General features: G+C 41.6%; 1 protein-coding gene across 4 annotated transcripts in view; it reads right to left on the bottom strand.

The window, feature by feature from the left end:
* zswim8 (zinc finger, SWIM-type containing 8) overlaps positions 1–12,993 on the bottom strand; it is a 187,452-nt gene that overhangs the window by 112,022 nt on the left and 62,437 nt on the right. For 3 of the 4 annotated variants that reach the window (XM_063070363.1, XM_063070365.1, XM_063070364.1), the window contains exon 4: positions 8,034–8,128. In XM_063070363.1, the coding sequence (XP_062926433.1) occupies positions 8,034–8,128 (95 nt within the window). Of the gene's footprint in view, positions 1–4,861; positions 4,957–8,033; positions 8,129–12,993 lie in introns of all 4 variants that reach the window. The other variant, XM_063070367.1, reaches the window with a different exon arrangement.

Here is a 12,993-nt window from a genome sequence, read left to right as displayed (position 1 = left end):
TCAAACACCCGAGCTACATATCTTCTGAATTCTATCTCTATTTCAACTACTTCAATATGCTTATGTATGGAATGATGTGTTTGGATGCACACAAACAAAGTTCACATGTGACAATCATAAAGTAATAACCAATCACAGACCTGATTAGCTAGGTCTGATTAATAAACTTTTTTTCAATTTAATACAAAATACTCAACGCATTCTGACAAGATGTGTTTATATTCAATTTGAACCATGCAGCCAAACCTACAACAAGCTGGCACCTAGAAACATCTACAACTAAAAACCGATCAGAATTCTACCCTAGTGTGCTGTAAGAAGCTGGGGTGGTGGGGGGGATTTACGTCCCATTCTGACGTTTGGTCTGAACAACAACCGAACCTCATGACCATGTACACATGTTTTTATGCATTGAGTTGCTGCCACATGATTGGCTGAGCAGATATTTGCATTAACAAGCAGCTGTACCTAATAAAGTGGCCACTGAGTGTTTGTACGCTGAAGTCATAGTCATGACAGTCAAAAAGTCAAGTTCAAAGTAGATTTATTTTCGAAGTACGTATAGGTCACCATATACTAACCTGACATTCATTTCCTTGCAGGCATTTATAGAAAAATAAGGGTATGCAACTGAATTTATGAAAAGCAAGACATAAATAAAGATTGACAAATAACTGATGTGCAAAAGAAGGCAAATTGTGCAGATAATAAAAAGTAAATAATATTGAGAACATGTGTTGTACAGTCAACACTGAGTCTGTAGCTCACGGCAATGGTTGTAAAGCTGTTAAATTAGTGCACGTCATTTTGGTGGCATCTTCCAACAACATTAATAATAGTCTCCATATTTATATTATTTGCGGCATTCACTCTGTATTAATAAGCTTTTTAGGAGGCTCTGGGCTTGTTACTCTGCTGGCAATTCATTTGCTATGTTGGTGCCGGAAGCGTGGTGACACTTGCGACCACAATGCTCAGTGACACAAACGACAATTTCACTGTCTATATCCATGTACATGTAACAAATGAAGCTTTTTTTTATGTTTAATATTTAGCCTCAACTCATTATAACCTACTTGACAGGTAGCGGTCGAGTGCAGACGATGGGCACCAGAGACACATCCCCTAGATCGAAGACTAGACTGCAATACTGTCACCTGGACAACCTCTCACACAATGTCAGCGAGACCAAGGAGCTGATCACTGCTGCCCTCAGGAAGGAGGTACAAGAGCCTCAGGACTCACACCACCAAGTTCAGCAACAGTTATTCAAAGTACATTTATTAGCAAAGAATGTATAAATTATACAACCTTGATATTTGTCAGGCAGCCACAAAGCAAGAAACCTGAAAGAACCCAATTAAAAAAAGACTGACACCCAATGTGCAGAGAAAAAGAGAACAAAGTAAATTCTGTAAACCACAGAGGTGAGCAACATGATTCCAAACCAAACTGAGTCCACAGGCCTGAATCCCCAGGGCAGCTGAGTAGGCCCAAAGCCTTGGTCTCAGTTCATCATACAGTGGGGCAAATTGCCACGAAGCTCACAGACACAAAGCACATAGCAGCCGGAGCCATCTCACAGCCTCAACACTGCAGAGAGAGGAATGCACATCGTGGAAGAGCGAGTGGAATCAGCCCAATCCTTACCTCCAGTCCCGACATCCTGCCTTTCCAATCTATCTGGGCTGGCATTTAAATTGTCAAAGCACCAGACCATGCCACATACCGGGATCCGGGCCCTGCTGCAGCAATACGCTCCAGGCCTGTACCTTGTCGCCCAGCCTGAAGCCATTCTCAACAGTTCCAGATCGGCTCCACACTGATCCAACCTTGCTCCCGGTTTAGATGGACACACTACGAAACTCCTCTGCTTTGACTCCTCAACGAATCGCTCGCTCCAACTTTTTTGTCTTTTGAATCCATCGATCGACTTCAGTAGAACCATCTTAAACTGGATGGGTTAGTACCCCTCTTGAACCAGATGGGACAACTTCACTTACCCCACCACTGAAATGTTCCCACAACCTATGGACTCACTTCCAAGGACTCTTCATCTCACGTTCCCGATACTTGTTAGTTAATAATTTATTATTAATATTTTCTCTTTATTTTTGTATTTGCATAGTTTGTTGTCTTTTGCATATTAGTTGTTAGTCCTACTGGGTGCATTGATTCAATTGTGTTTCTTGTATTTACTGTGATTGCCTGCAAGAAAATGAATGTCAGGGTTGTATATGGTGACATGCGTGTACCTTGATCATGAATTTACTTTGAACTTTGACCTCAATGCCAAGGGCCTCACAGCTGTTTATTCCAACAAGTCAGTGATGGCAAACATCTGGAGCTATTCTCCAAATTTTTGTGAAGGAATGCAACAATGTGCAGTTTACAGATGAACCTACATACTTTCTCGAGGCACTATAAATAAAATTTCTCACTGCATGTTAACAATGTATGATTTGAGTACTATGAAAGGTATTTGTTCCTGGTTGCATTGTAGTGGGCTGCTGAGGGAATGGAACAACATTGCGTTCAGTAATAAAATCCACAGTGTCTATTAGTGCATTGTGTGCCAGAGTACATGACCTGGGTTACGCGCACAACTCCCACAGTCTTGACCTTGCCCACATCACTCAGCAAAGGTCACAGCTGAAGGAGGATGCTCCCACACTCTGACATGGTTACCATTTAACGACAGTGCCCAGAGCAAAGAAGAATTTGGTCTGATTTTATCCCACAGAAACTCGCAGTATGATGGTGACAGAGGGTGTGCCAGTCAGGAGGGTTAATTTGCCCTGGAGAGCTTCGTGCTTCTTAAGTACAAGAGATTCTGCAGATGCTGGAAATCCAGAATAACACATTCAAAATGTTGGAGAAATTCAGCAGTTCAGGCAGTATCTATGGCATGGAATAAGCAGTCCATGTTTTGGACTAAGATCTTTCATTAGCACGGGAAAGGAAGGGGAAAGAAGCCAGAATAAGACGGCAGGGGTACAGATTACAAGCTGGAAGGTGAGAGGTGAAGTCCAACGAGGAAAATAAACTACTGAACCAGCCTCCCCTCATGTGACTCAGTAAAACAGCCAACATAATCAAAGACTCCACCCACCCCAGACATTCTCTCCCATCGGGCAGAGGATACAGAAGTCTGAAACCATGTACCACCAGGTTCAAGGACAGCAGATATCCCACTGTTATCAGACTCTTGAATGGACCTCTTGGCCTCACATTCTACCTCGTTATGATCTTGCTTACCTGCACTACGCTTTTTCAATACCTTTCACACTTTATTCTGCATTGCTATTGCTTTACCATGTTCTATGTCAATGCATTGCACAATGAGCTGATCTGTATCAAGAGATTTGATATGGATTTGGAGGAGTGAGAGAGAGAGAGAGAGAGAGAGAGAGAGAGAGAGAGAGAGAGAGTTTGTGCGCACGCGCGCTTGTATGTTGAGGATTGGGGCTGTCTTTTTTTGCTGTTGTTTTGTTGTTTGTAGTGTTCTGTGTTGTTCTGCTGAACATTGTGGACATTGTGGGCTTCCCCAGCACATCCTTTGGTTATTAACATTAACAACACATTTCACTGTTTGTTTCCATGTACCTGTGATAAATGAAAAAGAATCTGACAAACATGCAAGCAACAGGAATTCTGCAGATGCTGGAAATTCAAGCAACACACATCAAAGTTGCTAGTGAACGCAGCAGGCCAGGCAGCATCTATAGGAAGAGGTACAGTCGACGTTTCGGGCCGAGATCCTTCGTCAAGACTAACTGAAGGAAGAGTGAGTAAGAGATTTGAAAGTGGGAGGGGGAAGGGGGAGATCCAAAATGATAGGAGAAGACAGGAGGGGGAGGGATGAAGCCAAGAGCTGGACAAGTGATTGGCAAAAGGGAAGGGTCTCGGCCTGAAATGTCGACTGTACCTCTTCCTAGAGATGCTGCCTGGCCTGCTGCGTTCACCAGTAACTTTGATGTGTGTTGGTGTGACAACATGCAAGACAAGCTTTTCACTGTATCTGGTACATGTGACAATAATAAACCAGAAACCAAAGCCAGGGATCAACGGGGCCAAATGTTTGTCCAGTTGTGCATCCCAGTACATTCTATGGGTGGGAATTAAACTGTTCTTATTGGTACTTAGGGTCACATGATCACAGCAAGTTACTGAATAATAATACAGAGAGTTTAAAGCTATCTTCCGAGTTATCTTCTAAATCCTGGAGTGAAGGGATAACGTAGCAGATTCCTGACCCTTCCACTGTAGAGATTAGAGTCAGAGAACAATCCAGCATGAAAATAGCCCCTTCGGCCCATCTGCCCATGCTAACCAAGATGCTAATTCTATCTGCCCATATTTGCCCCATATGCTTTATACCTTTCCTATTCCAATGTCTTATAATTGGTCAAAGAAATTAGAAAGAGCAATTAATTTTTTGCTTGACACTTATCTCACACTCATACCCTTAAAGCTCAAACATCTGAATTTGTACACTACATACACAGTATGCATTCCCTGATAAGGAATTAGGTTACTAATATATCCTAGGACTTACAATCAATAATCAAAGGAGATATTTGGTATTTATAATGAATGAGGTCTTAATCACAATTAGAAAATACTTTGAGACCTTAGCTGCCTTCCTGCTCAGTGGTTGGAAAATGAACAATTCAGTGCTGAAAGTGGGACAATTGTTCATGGTTTAGTGTTAATTTGACAACCCTTGAAATTTGAGAATCAGAATCAGGTTTAATATCACCGGTATATGGGCGGCACGGCAGTGTAGTGGTTAGCACAACACTTTACAGTCCCAGTGACACCGGTTCGATTCCCACCGCTCTCTGCGAGGAGTTTGTACCTGACCGCATGGGTTTCCTCCAGGTGCTCCGGTTTCCTCCACAGTCCAAAGATGTACCGGTTGGTAGGTTAATTGTAAATTGTTCCGTGATTAGGCTAGGATGAAATCGGGGGGATTACTGGCAGTGCCGCTCAAATGGCTGAAAGGGCTTATTTCACACTGTGTATAAACAAACAAACCATAAGACATAGGAGCAGAATTAGGCCATTCAGCCCATTGAGTCTGCTCCACCATTCCATCATTGCTGATCCCAGATCCCACTCAACCCCATACACCTGCCTTCTTGCCTTATCCATTGGTGCCCTGACCGATCAGGAAACTATCAACTTCCGTCTTAAATATAACTTGGCCTCCACTGCAGTCTGTGGCAGAGCATTCCACAGATTTATTACCTTCTGGTTAAAAAAATTCCTCCTTACCTCTGTTCTAGAGGGTCGTCCCTCAATTTTGAGACAGTGCCCTCCAGATCTGGATAACCCCACCACAGGAAATATCCTCTCCACATCCACCTTATCTAGTCCTTTCAACAGTCAGTAAATATGTCCTGAAACTTGCTGTTTGGCAGCAGCAGTACAGCGCAATACATAATAACAAATTATAATTTCAAATACAGATGAAAATTAAATCAGTTAAGTAGCGTAAAAAGAAAAGCAAATAAAGATGAAAAAGTGGTGAGACAATGTATACGGCTTCATTGTCCATTCAGAAACCTGATGTGGAGGGGAAGAAGCTGCTCCTGAAACGATGAATGTGTATCTTCAGGCTCCTGTACCTCCTTTCTGACGGCAGCAAGGAGAAAAGGGCATGTCCTCAGTGGTACGGGTCCTTCCGGTTGGATGCTACATTTTTGATGTCCTGAATGCCGGGAAAGCTATTGCCCATGATGAAGCAGGCTGAGTTTACAACATTCTGCAGCATTTTCTGACCTCCTGCATCGCCCTCTCCCCTCAACACCAGGCAGCGATACAACCAATTAGAATGCTCTCCACAATACACGAGGGTCTTTGCCAGGAGATACATTTGAGTGAAGCCACAACCAGCTACTTTGGAGATGCAGTAAAATGGTGATGTAGCACAAGGAAAATCACAATCCAGTCAACATGGAATTATCCCTCAATAATCATCAAATGAACAAGCTTTGGGAAAGAAATTCATCATGTTTTTCCAATGGGAATGGCAGGTGACCATACAGTGCCTTAACACTACTCTCTCTTGGATCAATTCCTTAATCCTTGCGTTTTCATTCCCGGATCCTTAATTCCCAATACTATGCAGAAATCAAGTATCTGTTCAAATTGTTCACCATTCTCAACTGTGCCAATGCACAAGATCAGAAGAAGCTGCAGACGCACTAGCTCCATCATGAGCACTAGCCTCCCCAGCATCGAGGCGATGCCTCAAGAAGGACCTCCCCAACCCGCCACCCATTCTCATCACTACCATCAGGGAAGAGGTACGGGAGCCTGAATGCATCAAGTTGCTCTTCATTGACTACTGCTCACCAAGACGATGCAAAGGTCTCAAGGTGGTTGCTGTACACGAATGGGCCGGATGGCTCTTGACATGAGTTGGCAACAGCACATGACGAACGTCGAGCTCTGTAACAACCTACCGATGCTCACCACTAAAATCGAGGCGAGAAGACTGAAACTAGCGGGGTATACTGTCTACGCCACCCCGAGCTACCTGCCAGCCTGGTCATCATATGGGAGCCCAAGCACAGGCGGATGAACCCTGGGCGCCCTCCCAAGACAGTGGTCAACATGCTCCTAGAAGACAGCAGCGTGGCTAATGTAGATGAACTGAACACACTGATGAGGGAGAGGGAGAAGTGGAGAGTCTGTCATCATGCCCGTCGCCAGCCCCCTAGGCCTAAGTTGACGTAGTAGTAGTAGTAGTAGTAGTAGTAGACTACAGCTTAGCTTTCAACACTATCATCCCCTCAAAACTAAAGACTAGGTTCCAAGACCTAGGCCTCAATACCTCCCAGTGCTACTAGCTCCTCAATTTCGTCCCCATCATTGAGCACACCTACAAGGAATACTGCCTCAAAGAGGCAACATACATCATCAAGAAGCCCCACCAGCTGGGCATGATCCCTTCTTGCTATCTCCACAAGGAAGGATGTACAAGAACTTTAGGTCACACACCACCACATTCAGGAACAGTTACTACCCTTCAACCATCAAACTCCTGAACCAGTGTGGATAACTTCACTGACCCCAGCTGTGAACTAATTCCACAACCTACAGACTCACTTTCAAGGTTCTAGAACTTATGCTCCCAGTATTATTTATTTTTTTATTTGCACAACTGTTTTTCTTTTACACATTGGATGTTTGTCAGTGTCTGCTTATGTTTATATATTTTTCATAAATTCTGTTGTATTTCTTTGTTTTCCTGAAAATGCCCATAAGAAAATGAATCTCAAGGTGACATATATGTTCTTAGATAATATACTTACTTTGACTTTAACTGTTAAATTCCATTACCAGAATACATAGGAGCTGTCACATCGCATCAGCTTTGCCATTTATTGTCCTTCTCAACCCCATTTTCCTGCCTTCTCCCCAAAACCTTTGACGCCTTTACTAATCAAGAACTATCAACCTCTGCTTTAAAAAGAGCCACAGCTTCCTGTGGCAATGACTACCACAGATTCACCTCCAACTGGCTTAACAAATTCCTCCCCATCTCTGTTCGAGATCCATGTCCTGTATTCTGAAGCTGCATCCTCTGGTCCTAGACTCTCCCATTATAGGAAACATCCTCCCCATATCCACTCTATCCAGTGTTTGATGGGTTTCAATGAGATCCTCTTCATTCTTCTAAACTCCTGTGAGTACAGGCCAGAGGCATCAGACACTCCTCATATGTTAACGCTTTCATTCCTGGAATCATTCTTGTGAACATCCTCTGGACCATCTCTAATGCCAGCACATCCTTTCTATGATAAGGGACCCAAAACTGCTCACGATACTCCAAGTGTGGTCTGACCAACACCTTAGCGCCCAGCCTACCCCGTCCCAACACAGCCACTCAACAACAGCAACTGAGTAGTGAGGCACAATAAATCCTCTCCAATCAGCTAGAGTCCACCACTCACCAAACCCTTCATGTGATCAACAGGCAGGAAAAGGTCAAGAAATGACGTTTATAATCACCAGCTTACCTATCTGAAGTGGATCCTTAACTGCACGCACTCTGAAAAGCTGCTCCCCTCGCTGGAACTCATCAGCACTGCCATTAGCCAGACACGAGTACAACCTGAAGGCAAGATAAGAGGTGCTCAATTAGGTTATAACAACTGGAGCTTATTGGAATGCATGGAGCATATTTTGCACAGAATTCCTGCGGCTGTACGGAATATATACCTAATCACCCCACTCAGCAGATGCAGACCCATCTTACTGCCTGGGAAATGGTCAACCAGAAAGATCAGGTGATGTGGCCTTAAGGGTTTTTCCTAAACAAACTGGGCACTGTATACATCTGGGGCAGGGGGCTTTGCCTTCAGTTTAACCAAGAGGTGTTTCTAAAGCAAAAAGGTATTCTTGTGTCCGATATATAACTTTGACCACAGGACATAGGATCAGAATTACACCATTCCGCCCATCGAGTCTGCTCCAACATTCAATCATGGCTGATTTATTTTCCCTCTCATCCTCACTTCCCTGTGTCCTCCCCATAAGCTTGCCAAATTTTTAACTTGTTGGTGCGCTCCACTGGAAGCAGTGTGGTGTGGCATGCGAGCTGGAGGTGGTGCTGCCCCCAGTGTTCACTCAGCAGAAGACAAGCTGTATTGTGTTCGACTGCAGATTGCTGCAACGTTCACGCACTCAGGGCCTTGGAGAATTTTTCTCATGTGACTGCATTTTACTGATATCTTGTATGCGCCTTGTGCTGTGTGACTGTTGGTACTCCGTTTTGCACCTTGTCCTCGCAGTAAACGCTGCGTCATTTGGCCATTCTGAGGCCGCCATTGGTCAGGGTCAACCATGGATGTTGCGTCCTAACTGTCTATGTATGCAAGCCTGGGCAACACAATACGGAAAGCAAGCTGTTGTCCATGTAGCAAGCTCCCACTCTTCATGCATCTGGTGAGCCCAAAGGAACAGCACCAATAGATACAGTTAGGCACCAGCAACTCAACAAAGGACTGTCTTGGGGATCTCCGCTCTGGATTTTTCCTCGGGGTTTGCTCCCAAAGCCTTCCCCATGAGTGGGTATAGCCACATGGCAGTGGAGGTTTGAGATCACAGTTTTCCTTCCAGGTGAGCTGCCAACCACAGCTGACAAGCCCCATCTGCCCGAAGCAACTGGTTTTAAGGCACCAGTAACCTGCCTTTGCCCCTTCTCCCGTCAGTAGAAACGGTTCTGCTGGGATCAGTAGGGAAGCCAGGTGAAAGCCGGGAACTGGACTTGTGGTCAGCAGCTAATTGAGGCACACACCATTAGGAGCATTTGATAGATAGTGGAAAGTTATCCCCACCACTACCAGACCCTCCCCCGGCTGTGATGACCTTTGTCTGTATTCATGGTATTCATGTGTGGTTGAATAACAATTAAACTTGAACTTGAAAATATAATTTTCCAATTAAGTAGGTTATTCAATTATAGATTATGGAAGTACCTGTGTTTTTGGGGCCATGAGGAAGCAAATGTGTGATGAGAATGTGCGTTAAGGAGCAGTTGAGGAGGACATGCTGGATAACGAGACTTACACAGTCACAGACAGGGAAGATAAAGACAGACGCAAAGTCAGCCGGCCTTACAGCCCACTGAGTCTGTACCTACCATCACAATCCAGTTTTTTCTTTTCAAATCTTTTTATTGTTATATTATACAAAAGAAATAACACGAGTACATTGAAGTAACAACACTTACAATGTCTCAAAAAAGACATTACCTTAAAGATTGAAAAAAAATTTGTGATAACAAAAAAAACCTACTAAGCAGAAAAAGTGAGGGAAAAAAAACCCATTAGGTGTACAACCCCGGAGGCATGCGTCATACAAAAAGCTTCTAAAAATAAACATCAAACTGCCAGCAAGAAAAGAAAATATACCTAAAAATTTACAATTAGATCGTGGAAAAAATCGAGCAATTAGCTCAAATGATAATAAGGAACAAATGAGCCCCGTCTTTTCTCAAAATCAAATAAAAGTTCAAAGGTTCGACTTCTAATTTTCTCCAAACTAAGACATAGCATCACTTGAGAGAACCATTGTGACAAAGTGAGAGCTGATGTACCCTTCCACTTCAACAAAATGGCCCTCCTAGCTATCAATGTAACAAATGCAATAACATGTTGGTCAGACACAGAAATACCATGAATATTTTGAGGAACTATTCCAAAAAGCACAGTTAATTTATTAGATTGTAGATTAATTTTAAGTGCTTTAGAAATTGTTGAAGAAACTGACTTCCAAAACTGTTCCAATATAGAACAAGACCAAAACATACGTGTCAGTGTAGCTATCTCAGTTTTACATCTATCACAATAACTATCAACATTAGAAAAGATTTTAGAAAGTCTCTCCTTCGTCAAATGATAACGATGTACAATTTTAAATTGAATCAATGAATGGCTAGCAAAAATTGAAGAAGAGTTAACCAACTTCAAAATCTGCATCCAATCCTCCGTCATAAAAGTCAAATTGAGTTCCTTTTCCCAATCCTGTTTAATCTTAGATAAAGAATGCTTATCCCATTGTAATAATAAATTATAAATTCTTCCAACAGAACCCTTGATCAAAGGATTCATACTCATGATAGTATCTAACAGGTCAGCCACCAATATGCAAGGAAAATTACTTAAATATCTTTGTAAAAAATGTCAAACTTGAAGGTATTGCAGAAAGTGTGAGTATGAAAGAGAATATTTAGATAAAGATCCCACTGACTGTGCTTCATATAGACCTATTTCATTACTGAATGTCGATGCTAAGGTTCTGTCAAAGCTAATGGCCGATTGGTTGGAGAATATTTTGGGTAAAATTATTTTTAAAGATCAAACAGGCTTTATAAAGGGTCACTATTCTTTTTCAAATGTTCGGAGACTACTTAACGTTATATATTCGTCCTCTTTTAAAACTCCACAATATGTTGTATCTTTGGATGCTGAAAAGGCGTTCGATCAAGTCGAATGGAAATACTTATTTAATGATTTAGAGAATTTGGCTTTGGTGCTAATTTTAATAATTGGATTAAAATGATATATAAAGCCCCTATTGCTACTGCTGTCACTAACAATTGTAGGTCTTCTTTTTTTCAGCTTTCACAGGTGACAAGGCAAGGCTGTCCATTAAGTCCTTTATTGTTTAATTTAATATTAGAACCCCTTGCTATTGCTCTTCGTGAGGCTAAAAATATCCATGGGATTTTTGTGAATGAGACCATGCATAAGATCTCTCTTTACGCTGACAATTTATTGGTTTATATATCTAATCCTGACGAATCTATTCCTGCCTTGCTAAAATGATTTAATGAATTTGGAGATTTTTCAGGATATAAAATAAATTTCAATAAAAGTGAATTGTTTCCTTTAAATGATTCTGTCTCTATATATGATAACACTCCTTTTAAAGTCACAGACTCTTTTAGATATTTAGGTATTATAATTACTAAAAAAGATAAGGATCTTTATAAAGCCAACTTTGTTCCTTTAGTAGACTCTATGAAGTAGTTATTTAGCAGATGGAGTCCACTTACATTTTCACTTGTTGGTCATATTCATATAGTTAAAATGATGATTTTACCAAAATTTTTATACTTCTTTCAGAATATCCCTGTTTTTTTGACTAGGAACTTTTTTGATGGGATTGATTCATTATTTTATCTTTTGTTTGGAATAATAATTGAAAAAGGATGGAGGTCTTGCTTTGCCTAATCTAAGAATGTATTATTGGGCTGTTAATGTGCGATACATGTCTTTTCGGTTATATTGGGTTGATTAGAGTGATCAGCCAATTTGGGTAGACCTGGAACTGAAAGCTGTAAAACAGTTTTATTTAACCTCGTTATTGGGAGCTGCTTTACCTATACAATTAGCTAAAGTTGCTAATTTAAACCTATATCCTGTGATGAAGTATTCTTTACAAATTTGGTTCCAGTTCCGCAATTTTTTAAATCTTAAAATATTTAAACTTTGTAGTTTAATTTATCGAAATTACTTTTTTAAGCCTACTTTGAGTGATCCAAATTTTTTACTTTGGGAAAATAAAGGTATTAATTCTTTTTTGGATTTATTTAAAGAAGATAGATTGATGCCTTTTGAACAATTAATTGATAAATATCACAATCCAGTTTATTACCGCTGATGAATGTCACAAATTTGGGTGTTTTGTGCCAGTACCGTGCAAGGTACAGTGTAAAAGAGGAATAGCAAGGCAATATTCAGTGGACCATTCAAAAATCTGATGGCTCAGGGGAAGAAGCCGTTCCTAAAACACTGAGGTTGGATCTTCGGGTTCACTTACCTCTTTCCTGATGGTAGCAAAGAGAAGAGGGCATGTCCTGTTCACATTTCAACCATCCAATCACACTAATCCATAAGACCATAACATACAAGAGCAAAAGTAGACCATTTGGCCCATCAAATCTGCTCCACCACTTCATCATGGTTGATCCAATTTTCTTCTCAACTCCCGTATCGCTTCATGCCTGACCAATCAAGAATCTATCAACCTCAGCCTTAAATATACATAAAGACTTGGCCTCCAAAGCTGCTTGTGGCAAAAAACTCCACAGATTCACCACTCTCTGGCTAAAGAAATTCCTCCTCATCTCTGTACTGAAAGAACACCCCTCTCTTCTGAGGCTGTGTTATTTGGTCTTAAACTCTCCCATGTACGAAACATTCTCTCCACATCCACTCTAACAAGGCCTTTCACCATTCAACAGGTTTCAATGAGGTCACCCCTCACTCTTCTGAATTCCAGCAAATACAGGCCCAGAGCCATCAAACGCTCTTCAAATGACAAGCCATTCAATCCTGGAATCATTTTTGTGAACCTCCTTTGAACCCTCTCCAGTTTCAACACATTCTTTCTAAGATACGGGGATCCAAACCTGCTCACAATACTGCAAGTGAGGCCTCACCTGTGCTTTATAAAATTTCAGCATTACAG

The sequence above is a fragment of the Mobula hypostoma genome, chromosome 18, assembly GCF_963921235.1.
Source record: "Mobula hypostoma chromosome 18, sMobHyp1.1, whole genome shotgun sequence".
Taxonomy (NCBI): domain Eukaryota; kingdom Metazoa; phylum Chordata; class Chondrichthyes; order Myliobatiformes; family Myliobatidae; genus Mobula; species Mobula hypostoma.
Note: the sequence above shows the minus strand (reverse complement) of the source record. Positions and strands in the feature narration are given on the sequence as shown.